Raw genomic sequence first — 16,009 nt, 5'->3', positions numbered from 1 at the left:
TATCTCTAATGTATAATGTGCACTAATTGCATTATACTCTGATGGTAGATAATGAAAGAGGATACGTTTTGGTGATTAATAGAGAAGACCCCTGAGATTCAGCTGTTGCGCTCCTCAGAATCCTCCTGTCCAGCTCTGAGGGAAGAGCTGATACTGAGATGTTGAGCTCAGAGCATGCTTAACCCTTAGCAATGATGAAGTAACAATTTTTTAATTTTATTTCTTCTAAAAGAAGCCCAGCTTGCCACCGACGGAGCTCACAGGAGTAGCCTATGGAAATTCGCCTGCGCCCGGGTTATTGGCAGCCGGTTTGGTTTCTTTCTGCTCGCTTGGGAATTGAGAAGACGTGCCAGCTGCAGGGACCGCTCCTCAGGTTCACTGTACGGCGCTGCAGAAATGTGCCATTAATGTGAGGCTTTCTGACCTTGCCGTGTCGATACAGAAAGAGTCAGGTTGCTGAGGCTGGGTTTTTTCCCCGGGAGAAGAGCTTTGAAGTGAAATGTGGGTTTGTGAAGCTGCTTTTAATTGACTTACCCTGACAGAGTGTCCAGGTGTGAGGATGTTACGAAGCAAATGGGGATAATGGGCCTCATGTCCCTGGCACTGCAGCTGGGGTAATCGGCCTCATTTCGTTAATGAGTGAGTTCCCATGTTCTTGGAATCGTGGAGAAGAGGGGAGAGGAAGAACGCAACATCCAGAAATTAACACACTTTTCTCTGCTTTTACAATAAACAGCAGGTTTCCATCCTGCAGGTGTTTGCATTAGCCTCTTGAGATGCTAACCCTCTTCTTGGAACGCTCACCGTGCGTTTGCTGCCCAAAGCAAAGGCTAATTGGCATCGAAGGGGAACGCTATCGCTGCAGGCTCCCCCGCAGGGGAACCCCCCAGCATCCGCTGCTGTTTAATAACAGGGCACCAAAAAAAGCATTTGTCAGAGTGTTTAACCAGCATTGCAGTAATGACTTCCCCAGCCTGTCAATGTAGCACTGTTAACCAAGCATCTTAGTTGACAACTAACATAAAACATTTTAGGGAAAGACCCAATCCTTTGTGACTGGTGCACAGAGAAAGTGGTCATTATTGTATATTCAGTCTTACACTTGTATTTCTTAACCTAAATTCGGCCATAATGCTGTGCCATTTTCTGCCTAGACTTAATCAGAAACTTCCGTGCAATTATTTTCCATGATTTTATGATGCTAATAAAATGTTTTATCCGTGCGTTGCTGATGAAGGGACTGTGAGAGAGACAGAAGTGAAGTGATTTGCCCTGGCAAGGCAATAAGAGATCTGTAGTCAGATATGGACCCCAGAAGTGAAATTACTCTATCCAGATTTAAGTACCGGCATCTGAGTTACTTGTCTAGACTTGCTTTATAGTCAAGAGGAGAGAAATAAGAATAATTCATTTCATCATGAGCTAAAAGGCTAAAATAGGTCAGACAAAGAGCGCCTGGGAAGCATCTCCTCCTGTTGATTTATGAAGGAGCTCGGGGTGATGGGCTCACCAGGAGATGTCTCCTGGACTGACAAATAACATGGATGAGATGAACCCGTCCAGGCTACTCTTCTAACCAGTATGCCGAGTTTTGAGGTGGATTCACAAATTTTCTTTTCTTGTCCAGGAAAGCTGAGGGAGGAGGAAGATGCCCTCAGTGCTGTTGCCTGCACACGGCTGTTGCATGCTGGTGGCATGTCCCTGTGGTCACCGCTCAGCCTGGAGCCGGGTAGGAGCAGGCTCTTTGCGCTGCTCGGGGAACTTCCAGCATGTGGGCCACCTGAGTGAAACAAAGCGTTTAGATCTTCACCACTGTTCCTTGACACAGAGGAGGCTCTGAGCTGCTTGTGGCTCCTCGCTGCTGTGCAGCTGTGTGGCTAGCTGCGCTCACCGTGACTTGCCCGCCGATGGGGACAGCAGCTCGTATCTCCCCTTCCGTAGGAAGAGCGCAAGCAGCAAGGACAGGAGTCGGAGTCACTGGCAGGATGACGGAGGAGACTCTCCTTGGTAGAGAACTTTGGAGGGATGCCCTGCCACGCGCAGGACGTTTCCACTGCGCAGAGATGCCAAGCTGTTCTGGTGGATGCTGCGGATGCGGTGTTATCCTGAAATCCCAGGCATCTGTGGCTGGGTTTCCAGGAAAGCTTGAGTGTTCAGGTATGGAGAGAGACCAAGAGGTGTCTGGCCTCTCGGAAAATCAGGGTGTTGGTGCCTCGTTCAGCGATGGCACCGCTGGGCTGACCCGGCTCTGCAACCCAAGCTTGGAAATGCTGCGTGAGGCATCGCTGCTCTGCAGTGCTGTCCTTGGGACACCGCAGCCTTATCGGGCAGCTCCTGCTCATGGACTTCACGAGAAGACACCTAATAATCAGGGATCTCACCAAAAAATAATAAGGGAGAGGTAGTGGTGGCTCCACCATTGAGGTTGAGGGCATCTCCTCATCTCTTCCCTCCTCTTTCGGATCTGCACACCAAATCTGTCCCCAGAGAAGGGCTCCCGGCGTGGATTAGCATGCAGCAGGGATGCAAACACAAGTATGCATCCCTAATCCAGCGCGCCCAGTTGCCATGGTTTCTAGCAGAGCTGTCTTTGAATACAATTCAGTGGAGGTATTTTGCATTTTCCTTTTTCTCTCGGAGGCATGCTGCAAGCGGAGACTTTCCCTACACAAAATTAATGTTTTTATATATTACCCAGCAAAATGATAGAGCGTATACATTAGAAAAAAATCAGGTGGTGGTTTTTTTTTTTTCATTTTGGTGGAATGTTTAATCTGATTCACAAATAACAACCCCCAGTCAAAAGATAATTAATTTAGAAAGTTTGGAGGAAAAGAAGTCTGTGAAAATTATATTTATAAAAATTCAGGGATACAATAAACAGCGTTAAGTGGAGGATGGGTTCTTACGTTACACATCTGATTCTTCAAAATGATCCACACTTAGCTCCTCCATACGTAGCTCACTCGGTTGTTCCAGCACATGGATTAGTCGTCTTCCTCTCTTATGTTCCAAGATTCTGAAAAGCTCTTAAATTACGCTCTGCTTTACTGTTAGCTGAAATGATGGAGTGTTCACCAAAATTTGGGCCACGTCTTCAGTGTTTTCTCTGCATTCGTGTGGAGTGGATTTTACTCAGCGAAGCAAACGTGTTGTTTGAACTCAAGGCGAGGCAAAATAAGGGGTTTACGATTTATTTGAATCCTTTATATACTTAGGCAGAAAATGAAAAGTAATGCAGTGCCCACTAGCCCCTTGTGGGGACGGGGATGAAATAATCCGATGTTCACAAGCGGTTGGCGGTCCATGGCAAGCCCAGCTCTCCAGGTGCAGCAGGGAGCTGAGCACTGCTGCTTCCGGTAGTATTTGCCATTGCTTTACTGTGGAAATTACCTCTCTTAACATGTTTTTCGTGGCTCCAGAGTGCCGGTCTTTCAGCTTCCCATGTACTGTGGCTCACACTGGGCTTTTCCAGGTGCCCCCAGGTACAGGGACACGCCAGCACCTGGCGCAGCAGCAGAACCAGGAGGAGACATCGTCATTTGTTGCTTTGCCGTCTCCAGCTGCTGTCCGCTCATCTGCACTTGTGCAAGGCCTGTGCTGAGTTACTGTAATTAATTATCAAATCACCACGGGATCTGGTGGTTGAAGACTGTTTCCACAGCTCTGCGTCTGGCAGAAGCGTGGAGCGTGCTAGAAGCGGTGCCTTGCCTGTGGTGTGGGGCTGGGCTTCGTCTGTCCCCGTAGCGTAAGAACAACAGTACAATGTTTCTTGCCCTTTTAATTTACTCCTCAAGCGGACCATCGTGAGTGCCTTATTTTTGAATCACGGAGATGAATCCATCATAATGTTCTCTAGTTAATTGGAGGGGCAAACGCAATCTGTTCACCAAGTGGGAGAGGCCTGATTGAGTGCTGACTCTGAGTATCCAACTTCCAGGCTTCCCGTATGACTTCCAGAATTAAGTTTTCTGCTTCCATGACTTCTAACCTAGTACATTTTGAAACATAAAAAGAACGGGCAATAGCTCAACAGAATGAATATGGGAAACTTGCTTTATGCAAGTATCCACATCTCCGGCATCTCTAAATGTTAACGCTAGTCTCATGCAGAAATACAGACCTAAAAAATAAATTACTGAAGCTGTTGGTAGCAGGTTGGGCAGCTGTTACGGGGACTCCTCCGAGCATCAGAAGCAATGCTTGTGGAGCGCGGGGTTGGGGACTGGCTGCCCACAGAAGAGAGGGAGGCTTGAACTGGTTGGTGCGGTGGCTGTGTCCCCAGCAGCGCGGTGAGGTGGCTGAGCTGCAGGTTTTTCCTCTGAAACTGGGGCAGGGGTGCAGCTGAGGGTCCGTTGGCAGAGGAGGGGCGGGAGGCAGACTGTGAATTGTGACAGATGAGATGGAGAGCAGATGTGGTCGCTGCCACCATAAAGGACATCGTTAGAGCAGCTAGATTTAACTGGCTCGTTAGACATGCAACCTAAGCGCTCGGCTGCGGAGCGGCTTTGGGGTGTATTTAGTGTCTTGAGTTACTGTCCTCATAAAATCTTTTCTTCTGGACTGCAAACTTCTGTGTGCCGTACCTTTTTTGCATCTCAGTGGAAGAAAATATTCACGGAATAATCCATTCTGTGGCACTGAGCCACTGAGAAGAGGGAAGTGGAGTTAATCAGAGGCATTATCAGTGCTGACCGAAGAAAGAAGTGTTGCTGAATTTCTTCCTGTTATTTCATTTCCCAAATCTTAAGACCCACTTACAGAGCAATGCCAACTTCCAGCCATCCAGGAGAGAGCAGCCCCTGACTTCGCGTTCCGTCTTGCTGCTTACATGGGCATTTACTCCTGGTCAGAGCAGCAGTAAAACACTCCCAAATCACAGCCCCTCTTCTTCTGTAACCCCATTTATTTTGAATTACGTCAGGGCGAGCGAGAACAGAAAGTGTTACCACCACTGGTGTTTTGAGGTCTTCTCCGTGTGTTAACTGCATAGTCACTGGAGAGCTTACTGAAAGGCGGTGTTAGTCATTTTACCCATCCAACATATTTATTAAATACGCTAGCAGTCTTTTCACATTGCTCTTGGACAACGCTGCTTTTCTCTGAATATAAAGTAATCTGTTCCTGGCAACCAGCAGATTTTCAGAAAAGCCTTATGAACTGAACAGAGACAAGGGAATTGCGTCTTTACTCTCTCGAGCTGTTTTTTTAAATCTCATTAAGTCAGGGCCTGTAAGCGTTCAGGAAGGCTCTTTTTCTCCCCTTTATCCTTCCTTTTATGTTCTGTATTTTTAAATCGCTGTAAGTGTCTTTTGTTACCTTAGATCTGAAGGGTGCCATCGGAGCTGTCTGGTTGTCCTCTTTGCTGCTTCTCTTGGCAGTTCCCGGTGCTGGCTGCCATGGATGCTCCACGGGATCAGCTGGCGTGTAGCGTGGATGCTCCACGGGATCAGCTGGCGTGTAGCGTGGATGCTCCACGGGATCAGCTGGCGTGTAGCGTGGATGCTCCACGGGATCAGCTGCCGCGCTGGTGTCCCGGGTACACGGCGAGAAACCCACCCTCCGCACCAGGCCACGTGGGTGACCTAGGCCAGGGCATGCACTCCCCATCCCTGATAAAATACGGGCGCAGCACGGTTAGCACCTATGGAATTTTTAACAGGTGGCCTTGAGAAGTAATGAGATGGGGGTTGCGAGCAGGGCTGCAGCACAGTCTCAGTTTCAGCCGAGCTGCGTCAGTGAGGTCACGGCTCTTCCATCGCTGGGAGTCACTTGAAGAAACTTTCTACCTGAAGGATACAGCTGTGGGCGCCGTTAATACCACCGAAGAGGGGTAAGGAGCTTTCCAGCTCATTCAGAATTAGGAGTCATTAAGCACAAATGCTCAAAAGCATCTCTTCTTGCTCGGGTTCGTGTTAACTGCGGTTTGGTCCTCTCTGAGCTGCATCTCGTGGAGGCTGGACCTGCCTGCCCAGGGCCGAGGACGAGGGGCAGGGCAGCGCCGGCAGCATTCGGAGCTCATGATCCTGGAGCACATCCCTCTAGATGCAAGCAGGATTGGAGCTGTGCAGATGGTATTGGTTTTACTGGTGTTCAGTCACACCCTGGCAATGAAGAAACATCCAGCGAGCCTATTGATTTTATGAGATGTCAGAAACTTTAAAGTCCTCCATCGCCAAGATGCTGTTACTTAATTTAAAATTGCTCTTAAGGATAGGCCAGATGCCGTTAAGTGATTCCATTTCTGCTTTTCAAGAGCTCACAGAGTGGTTCGTGCAGTTCTTGAGCTCGCCTTTACACAAATCACGGGTTTGCTGCTTTTACTGCTTAGTCTGCACGAGGCTGCGGGGAGTGGTAACGAAGCGCCGAAAGTAAGGACGATGCCTGGATATGGATTTTTTTGTGCAGCGCTTTCTCTCCTGTAAACCAGAAATAGTCAGTCTAGCACTTCTGCTTGGCGGCAATAACATCATGATTGAAATCTTGAATTCCAGTCGGGTGCCTTTCTAAGAGACCTGCCTCAGTGGAGCGGGGCTTGGCGCGCGGGTCTGCAGCGCAGGCGTCTGCCAGCGGCGTGGCTGGAGCCCGTCGGGACCGCGCTTGGCTTGTAGGTCTGACCGCTGCACTGCTGATTTTGAGCCTTCTCATCTGCACTATGAAAAAGGAAGCTTGGCTGATCACGTATAGCCCCTTTTAGCCTAGAAATCTCACGGTCGGTGCCCAGAACGGGGGGTTTCTAACTTACGGTTGAGACCATTGGGTGTTGCTCTGTGTAACCAACAGCTGTGATTACAGTACGTGTGGGCCCGTTCCATTAAGACAGCTGTTGGGTGAAGAAAGCAAGCAGCAGCCGTGCTGGCACAGGTTCCTCGTCCCACCGGGAAGCGTGTCTGTGGTTCCCCAAAGCAGCCAGGATTGCAGCACACCGCTGCTGTGTCCTCCGTTACTTCTAGGCAGGGCGATGGTTTTCCATCAGATGCTCCATAGCTTGTCTGGATGCAACGAGATCTGACCCGAGGGGTGGAAAGATTTTTCTTGGCTTTGAACTTGACTGTCCCGGTTAGCTCAAAAAATTAAACCCGTCTTTAATTCTGTAGGAAAGAATATCGCATGCTTAGCAGTGCTCCCTTTTTTGTTTGAATTTTCTTGTATAATGTTAATTCCTTCCAAGTTAATTCGCAATTATAACATCAGAGGGAAGCTATGTTACAAAAATCAATATATCAGTTTTGGTGATTAAATTTCAAGAGGAGCTCACTGAGCTGAGCTTGGCCTTTCTGCCGTCCGGACAGGCATCCTGCAAAGGAGGCTCCCGGCTTCGTCAGAGCAGACATGATTCCCTGCGCTGAAGTTATAAAATTGCACTCGGCAGAGCTGAGTGAAATACGAATACACGTCCCTTGGAAGAGCAGATTCACTGGGCACGGCGTCAAATCTCTGGATTTTGGAATGGTTTCATGGGGTTAGCTGGGAGAAGGGAGATGTGGGTGTAAATCAGGGCATCTGGACTTTGGGAGGTTCAGAAGTAAATGGGACTGATTCTCACTCATTTTTTTTGCCTTTTACTCCAGTAGTGCAATGCCTTAACATAGAGTAATTTTACACCCTTTTAAATCTCTTTTACTTTACCTCAGGGATAGAACAGTATAGATGAAGCACGGATCTGGGAGCTTTCAGTATTTTCTTTCGTGTTTCCCCATGCTCCGTCACAGCTCTTTGGTCACCCTGGTATCGCATTCGTGACACCTTGTCGCCTTCCATCCGTGGCCCGAGGGATGTGCCTGAGGTACCAACTCCCTGCGTCGCCTTGCTCTGCACCCAGAGCTCTGTGTGCCTCTGCTTCAGGTGAATAAGGGAGCCGACGCGTAGGGACCGCTCCGCTGAGTCCAGCATCCCCCCTTGTGCCCACCGACAGCCTGCCCCTACGTTGGCCTTGCTACGTGCACCGCCTGGTGCTGTGCAGGGGCTTGGCAGGATGGAGATTCATCGTCATGGCTTGATACATACATGTATGTGCACATCCCTGCAGGCACCCCTGCTCGTTACAGGAGCCTGCAAGAGCAGGCAAAAGCTGCTGGAATTGAGCGGGCAGCGTTATTAATTTTTCACAAAAAGAAATCTTACATTAAAAATAGAAAAAATTCTGATGAGAAACTCCGCAGTGGTGAAATTCAAAGCAAATCATTTCACTGAGCTCCTTGATGTAGAAATCATTACTGCCATCCTCTGCTGTATTGGGGAAAAAAAAAGAAAATAAAAAAAAAGAAAAAAAGCCTGTTCTGTTGTAGTCTGGTTTAGCATGCAATTAACGTTGACAGAACAAGTGACTGCAGGTATTCATCAACAAGCCCAAAGCCAAGGTCTGGGAAGCATTGCAGAGGTAATGTGTTACTCATGAATACTGTACTTTATTCTGGAATAGTTCATACATGCCTTATTCATAACAGCCGGAGCCATGCGTGTGATTAAACGCAGGTACGTGCCCTGCCAGTGGCAGCTGAGGAGCAATTTGGAAGCTGACTGGGGAACCTGGGCTCACGTCTCAGGCAGGAGCTGCTCTTTGCCTCTTGCTGCAAAGAACAGGCACGTTAGAAGTTTCTGGAGCTTCGGTTCATGTTTAGGGTTGATATACTTACGGCTCCATTCAGAGCCTTCCCAAACATTTTCAGAGTTCTCCACCAACAAGCCAACAGCTGGTATTGCTCCTTTTCGGCGGTGGGAAGGAGGGCGGCGGGGGGATGGGGCTCACCGCGGCCGGCCGGATCGCTTTCCCGGGAACAGAAACGGGCCGACGGCTCCCAGTGAACTCGCACCACTGACCTTTTAGCGCTAAACGCGTTGGCTCGTCTCCAGGCCCTGAGCGCAGCGTTGTGAATCCGATGAGCTGTCGAGATGCACCGAGTGTACCGGAACGGTTCCGGGTTTGCATAATCTGGCGGAACGGGGATGGATGAAATCTGGCAATTGCTGCGCGGCTTGACTTGCGGCTTTGTCTGGCAGCACTCAGGCCGTGGTCCATAGCCGCTTGTTACCTCCTCATCTGTCCTGCCTTTCCGTGGGCATTCCTGGTGGTTAATCAGCGTAATGAGCAACGTTCTGCTCCCACTCCAGAGACGGGGAGCAGAGGGCAGGAGCGAACGGGAGGTGAGGCAACAAGCTGTCGGTAACTTACGGTGCTACAACCCCTTCCAAGGCCCTTCTGTTTTCCCAGCTCTGTGTGTTTTGTGCCTCCTGTGGGTGCTGCCTGGAGCATCCTCACAGCACCGGTGCGTGGAGACCGGTGGCACTGCCCCGTGCCCAAAGGCATCCTGCCTCACTTGAACCCCCCAGCTGAGGCATCGGAGCTACATCTTGGTGGGCAGCGTCACCATCAGGAGGAGCTTCTCCAGCGGTGGGAAGCGCGGAGTTGTGGGATCCCGACATCGGCATCTCGCCGTGTGCCAGCCCAGGGTGTGGAAAGGAGCTCGACAGGCAAAAAAACCCAGATCTTCCGTTTCTTTTTACGCTGAAGTCACCCAAAGAGTGAATCGTTAGAAACATTTCAGACAGCGGTTTGTGATTTGAGTTGATGGCGCCCCTCTAAATTTAGTTGTATTTTGGAGAGAGGCACAGCAGCGTTACTTACCAGTGAAAGAGTTTATTTTATTACCTGGAAATGGGATGCGGAGCTCTTCCACCTATCAAAACCTGGCGATCAAGTCCTGCCTCGTGAGATCAAGGCATTTTGTTTTCCATCCCGCTCCTCCAGCAGGCACGTGTCCTCACCCTACCGACACCGCAGGGTCTGGCGGAGCAGCGCTGGGCTCCGCTCGAGTGATCGGCGTGTGAGCAGCCCGACGGAGCAACACCGGCAGGCACGGGGGTACCTCGGCGAACACCGGGCCCTGGCAGCGCCCGTCTTCCACTTTTATTCTGAGTTTTATCTCAGACAGGGAAGATAAAATCGTTCTCCCTAGACGTGGATGCGCTGGTAAATCCCCACCGTTGTGAAAACTTCTGTAGTATTTACTTGACATCTGGCCATCCTGAGTACTTCTCTGCCTTACCAAACGGGGATGAGCTAATAACATCCCCTGTCCTTAAAAGCCCTTTAAAGCCGCAGTTGATACCATGTTTTATTTTCTTTGGCTGGAAGGGGTTTGATTCCTTTTACGTGTAGTCACATTTTTATTTAGTTCCAGAAATGAAGTGGGTTTACAAGAACTCCCTTGGGTGCAGCCAGGGACTTGAGGAGTATAAATGTAGTGGCAAACCCCAGAAAACTGCAGCTCCCCAGAGCCCTCGGTGGCCTCGTCCCCGGCTTGCTGTGCCCCCCCAGCCCGTCCCCAGCCCCCCCAGAAGTGTGTGTCCGTACGGGACATTTTTGCACCGTGTGTGTTTTGTGCTTGTGCAGAGAATCAGCTTCTCGCATCTTTGGGAAGACTCAGCCACGTTGAACTTTTGGCGTTACAAGCTCGAAGTCTGTTACGTTTAAAAACGTCAGTAAAAATCACCGTTAGCGAAGGAAGTTATTGTGTCTTTTATTACTTTTTGCCCCAAACAGGGCTCTGTGTGTGGTTCCGTTGATTTGCTTTGGTTGTCAACCTGGTTGGTCGTTGCCAGAAGCATCTTTATTACTGGAAAAGCTGGAGAATGTGTTTAGAAGGAGTTTTACGTGGGAAAAAAGTTGCTTCACTCTGCAGGACGTGTCACGGGTTGGGGAATGTAGCTGTCCTTTAAAGGATGTTTTTTTCAAAGTGTGGATATTTTAAATAATGTCATTTTCTAATGACTTCAGGATTGGTGGCATGCTTTCAAAGTGCGGTTCTCCTCTGCAAAATGGCTGTAAAAGTTGCACTTCAGCTTTCATGCAATGGTCCCTCAGGTGTTTCCAAATTTACGTCTGCTCTTGAAAATATATTGGTTTATTTTTGCTGTCCTCCAGTGTTTAGGGGGTTTTGGAGCTATCGGTGATCAGCAATAACAACGGATGCAATTAGTCAGTGATTTATAAGTGAGAATTAGTCCAGCTGTTTCCCCAAGCTGGATGAGGTTGAAGGCTTAGCCAGGGCAAAAATTGGTGTCTAAAGTTGTTTAGTCGGTGTAACAAGCAAACACTAACATACTTTTCCCTCTGCTTTTAGGAGCGGCCACACATTACTTGCCTTCTGGTTTTCCCGTCAAGAAGGAAAACTAAACCGACAGCAAACTATTGAACTGGGACATCACATTCTCAAAGCACATATTTTTAAGGTAACAAAAATTAAAATGGAGCCTTATGCCAACCTCATCTGCCAGCGCTGGCAGCGTTCGGGCTCTTCTTGGTTTAGGGTTGCTGTAAGTGTGATTGCTTCGGGCTGCCGAAACGTGTGGAAGTGAGCTTTAGAAAACTGGCAATGGGATGTAAGAAATCCTTGGAATTAAACCGTCCTTCAGACTGTAAATTCAGCAGATAGCCTCCTTACCTAAAATTACTCTTCTACCATGTAAGATGAGTCCTGTAACAACACCTAGGAAAAAAATGAATCTTCTTAAAAGGAGTGGTTTTGAAGAATCCAACCCAAAATTGAGGTTGTAAAGGGAAACTTGGGTGGTCATTAAAATCTGGCGGGCGGGCGATTTTACACCTCACACAGACATTTGAGACCCGGATGACTGAAAGGCAGCCGGGATGCGAGCATCGATACAGCCCATCAGCTGAGTGTCATTCTCGTGCCTGCTGGCCCGTATGCCGGAGGATGGAAGCCAGGGGGTGGGTTTGTCAGGTCACAGCAAATACAGAATTTCTTCAAAGTGTCAGGACCTGTGGGTGCTCGGCACTGGTAAAAACGAGGCTGTGTTTTTGTCTGGTCTGTATGTGATTTTATAGAGTTAAGAACTGCAGCTCTCCACTGTCCTAGAGCAAACGGATAATTTCTGCCGCGTGTCGGTCCTGTTGGATGTGTTTCTGGAGTTCCCCGTGCCAAAGCCATCACCAGGTGTAGTAGCAAAGCCTCCTCGTTTGGGAAAGGGACAGCTGGAGCCCAAGGGACGAGCCCCAGATCCATGTGTTACCCAATCGGTGTATAATTTTCAAATTTTGCATTGCGATCCCAAGGCCACATCCAGCAGTGAGTTTACCAGTCAGCTGCCCTTCACGTCGAAGTCTGGTTCCAGATCTTTTCGTTTCACACTTCCACGGCAGAAACAAATAACAGGGTTTCAAGCTCTAAGCAAAAGACAGTCATCATTAAGTGGACAAGTTGCCTGCAGATTCCAGATTTAATTGAGCAATTTTTACAATAGTAGAAAATGCCAATTAGCGTCTGAAAAATGTCAGTGCAGCCTTCTGTTTCTGATCACTTGCAAAATCTTTGGGTTTGCGACACAGCGGTGAGAATGGTATGTCCCGGTGACAGATCAGCCTAGCAGCGCGTTGGTTAGGAGTACCATCAAATTTGGGAAGGGTTTGGATTAGAGACACTGTAAAACTTAGTCTTTCCCTTTTCCTTGAATAGGATCATTATCACTCCTTTTTTTAACGAGTGTTCACCGAGGATTTGTGAGTGTCTACTGAGTGAGACAATAGCTGCGTTCGTGTTTGAAGGAGGTGTTGAGCTGGAATGTCGCAGACCATATCTAAGATCTCAAGCATTCTTTAAAGAAGATGCTTCCACGAGCAGGCACACAGGCTCCTTCTCCCCCCCCCGCTGCTGGCCGGGTTGTCTCTGACCCAGCAGTTTGTTCCACTCAAGCTTTAATTCAGCCCGACCTTGTGCTGGAGCCATCCCCATACCGTGCGGGTCCTCTGCCAGGCAGGGAGCGTGGCAGGGCATCAGTCCCGTGTGCTTCGCCTGAAGTTGGCATCTTAGAGCAGCAGCTTGCCACAGACACCGAGATCCTGATTTTGAAGGTACTCACGGAGGCCTGGTGCCGTGGTAACGGCGTTTTATTTGCCCATCACAAAGACAGGAGAGGATTACCAGAGGGCTAAAGCGTTTGGACCAGCCAGGGAGCAGCAAGAACTGGGTATAGAGACAAACTCTGATTAAACAGTGCGGAAAACTTATCTGTCCTTCCGCAGCCCCCGTCAGGGTGAACCCGCGGGTGCCTTGTGCAAGGTGACGATGGGACACCTGGAATTCCCAGCTGTGGAAATACAGCGATGCACTCGCACAGGGGGATGATCTGACACACGGGTGGTAGGAAGCCTTCACACTCCCCTCGTCACGTGATGGCTGAGATCTGCTGGGTTTACTTTTTTAAACACAAACATCCTCAAACAGTTTGGGGGGGGGGGGGGGGGGGGGGAGAAGTACAAGTGGTTTAGTTTTTTGAAGCAATTACCGGTCTTAACAGCAGCATATGGAAGCCCAGCTCAGAAAGCCTGGCATGGAGTGAAAGGGCAAGAGATGTGCAGTAATGATACAAGACCCAAACTTCAGGCTGACGTGTGTTTTGCAAATCAACCAAAGAGAAGGTTTTAATTTCATCTTAAATTAGTTAGCTAAAATGTCAGTAATCCAGAAACAGGTATCCCTCATCCCCCCACTGAGAATGTAATGACAATTACAGGCAGAAGCGCTCACTTTGACAGCTACAGGTATGTAAAGGTGTCTGATGTTCCTCGAAAAACAGCCTTATAAATACCTTGTGTTGAAGCTGCCGACGGCCAAATAGTGGAGGAAGCGATAAATTAGAAATTGAGGAGGCTGATGACTGCGTACAAAAGTGCGGAATGAAAATAAGCGAGCCTGTTTGGAGCCTGGGGTTGGGGGGGGTTGGCAAAGCTGTTCAGATGAAATGTGCATGGTCAGGCCGTGCCTTGGTCCTGTGTCAGAAGGTCCCAGTGAAGTGGAAACCACTGGTGGTCTTTGGGTTTGGTGTTGGGTCAGGTTGGGATTTGCTTTCGCTGAAGGATTCAACCTGCTTCACAGGTCTGGGCAGAGAAGAGAAATGGGAAAGGAAGATACAATCTGTAGAGTGAGAAACAGTGCAGTTTTGTTTCAGCAGCTAAATGGTAATGGTGTTGAATACATTTATTCTTTAAAGGATACATGTAATCTTTCATGCCTTGCACCAATATCTAAGTATATACGTTCTAATGTACAGCAGTTACGGTTTTTATAGCGTGTGCGATTGTCTTCAGATGGCTGTTCTGATACACGCTCTTCCCCTTGCCTGGTGGTGACTCCAACGGTTTACTTGTGGGTTTGATAGTATTATAACCCTTTTTAAATTATTCTAACCATTTATTATAAAATTGTTTTCCATTTGTCCAGTTACACTGAACTGAGTTCACTGAAATCTAATATCAACCTCTCACGTCCTTTATTGTGTCATTTCAAAAGCGGCGTTTAACGGTGGCTGAAATTCCTGAGCAGTTTTTCTGCCTCTTAACACGAGCAGATATTTTTCTCTATTCAGCTGCCTGAATTTTGAAGGAAACAAGCGCAGGGAGTTGTTATTTATAAGAGCTTGTCTAATCTGTTGCTTCTTTTCACGGCAAAAGCATTTTGAGTGACAAATCTGTCGATGGCTGGTGCGATGCTTCAGAATATCTTTCACATGTAGATGTTAGAGGTCCGCAGCCGAGTCCAGCAGTGGGCTCAGACGATGATTCCTGCACATCTCCCTTGAGAGGAAACAAATCCCACCTTTTTGGTGGGGGTTTTCTTCCCGCCGCCCCACGGCAGCCGTGTCCGCCTGTCATACAAAGGGATCACAAACCGAGATGCGATCCTGCAGGCAGAAATGCCCACACGGCGTGCCAGGAGGTAGAAAGCAGGGTTGGCATATCAAAACACAACTAAAAGATGTCTGTGCGGTTTCCATGGAAACAGCAGAATTCGATGGTGAATCGGTAGCAGAACAGCAACAGACGGGGCGTACCTGCATCGCTCCGCAGAGCACAGCGACTCGTGGCTGGAGGTGCAGACCCCTTCCCCCCCTCCCCCCCCCCGCTGTGACCGCGCTGTTTGCTCCCACCTGCCGACAGGGCGATCGCAGCTCCTGCGACAGCAGGGAAACATGCTGAAGGCAGTTCCGTGCTCTGCCAGTTAGCATTGCTGGAAAACGATGTCACACCTTCTATATATCCCCTATAGCCTGCTCACAGATGCCACCAGGCAGGTCGGAGGTGGGCTGGTTTGAGATGGGAATGCTGGGCTGGGCTGGGGCTGGGGCTTCCTCCGTTTATCTTCCTGCGGGAGGATTGCCATCCAGTTGAACTGCGTGAATAATAAGGAAACTTTGTGAATCAGTTCTGCCCAAACAATGTGTGCTTTATTTAAAAAAAAAAGGGGAAAAGCAGCACGCTGTGCTCCTTGGCGTGACATTTTCTGAGGGCGTTGAATGGATTCAAGTTGCTCGCAGTTCGATCCTGCCCTTCCCAGACCTTGGAGGTGGCTACAGTACCTTAGCAAGTAATTTCCTACAAGCTTACTAATTCACTGCAAAGGTTAGATGTGGCAAATTGTTGCGTTACCTTGAGTAGAGCTGTTAGTGTCTTGAAATTCTTTGAAGTCCAGAGACCCAGGAGAATCTGCCCGGTGTGTCTGAGCATGTCTGTAATCTTGGATCTAAACTGTCTTCTCTTTTTTAGGGGCTGAGTAAAAAAGTTGGGGTATCTTCCTCCATCCTGCAAGGGCTTTGGATCTCCTACAGTACTGAAGGTCTTTCGATGGCTTTGGCATCTCTGAGAAATCTCTACACCCCAAACATAAAGGTACTGCAGGAGGAGGAGGATTTGGAGAAGGAGGAGGGGGAGGAGGAGGAAAAGGAGAGCTGGGGCGGTTCCGAGCTCGCAGGAGCTGGCGGCGATGTGCAGCAGCCACGCATGGTGTTGGCTGTGGCCGCCTGCGCTGGGCCGGGGCCGGGCGGGCAGTGCCCAGCATCGTGCCGCACGTTCCTCCTGAGCTGGGGAGAGGCCGGTTGGTTCAGCCGGGCTTTGGGTACCCTCCGGGGTGACCCTCAACTCCTCTGCCTTGACCAGGGATCTCCTCCTCACTGCAGCGAGGGGGTGGTGAGCTTGCACCTGTGCAGAGCAGTT

At 49.2% G+C, this 16,009-nt stretch overlaps 1 protein-coding gene across 5 annotated transcripts in view; it reads left to right on the top strand.

Annotated features, from left to right (window-relative positions):
* The window catches only part of TANC2 (tetratricopeptide repeat, ankyrin repeat and coiled-coil containing 2), a 248,650-nt gene that overhangs the window by 203,295 nt on the left and 29,346 nt on the right, over window positions 1-16,009 (top strand). For all 5 annotated transcript variants that reach the window (XM_040617492.1, XM_040617490.1, XM_040617491.1 and 2 more), the window contains 2 exons: window positions 11,124-11,232; window positions 15,563-15,685. In XM_040617492.1, coding sequence (XP_040473426.1) covers window positions 11,124-11,232; window positions 15,563-15,685 — 232 coding nt within the window. The remainder of the gene's footprint in view (window positions 1-11,123; window positions 11,233-15,562; window positions 15,686-16,009) is intronic.

This window comes from Falco naumanni, chromosome 18, assembly GCF_017639655.2.
Source record: "Falco naumanni isolate bFalNau1 chromosome 18, bFalNau1.pat, whole genome shotgun sequence".
In the NCBI taxonomy this organism is placed as follows: domain Eukaryota; kingdom Metazoa; phylum Chordata; class Aves; order Falconiformes; family Falconidae; genus Falco; species Falco naumanni.
Note: the sequence above shows the minus strand (reverse complement) of the source record. Positions and strands in the feature narration are given on the sequence as shown.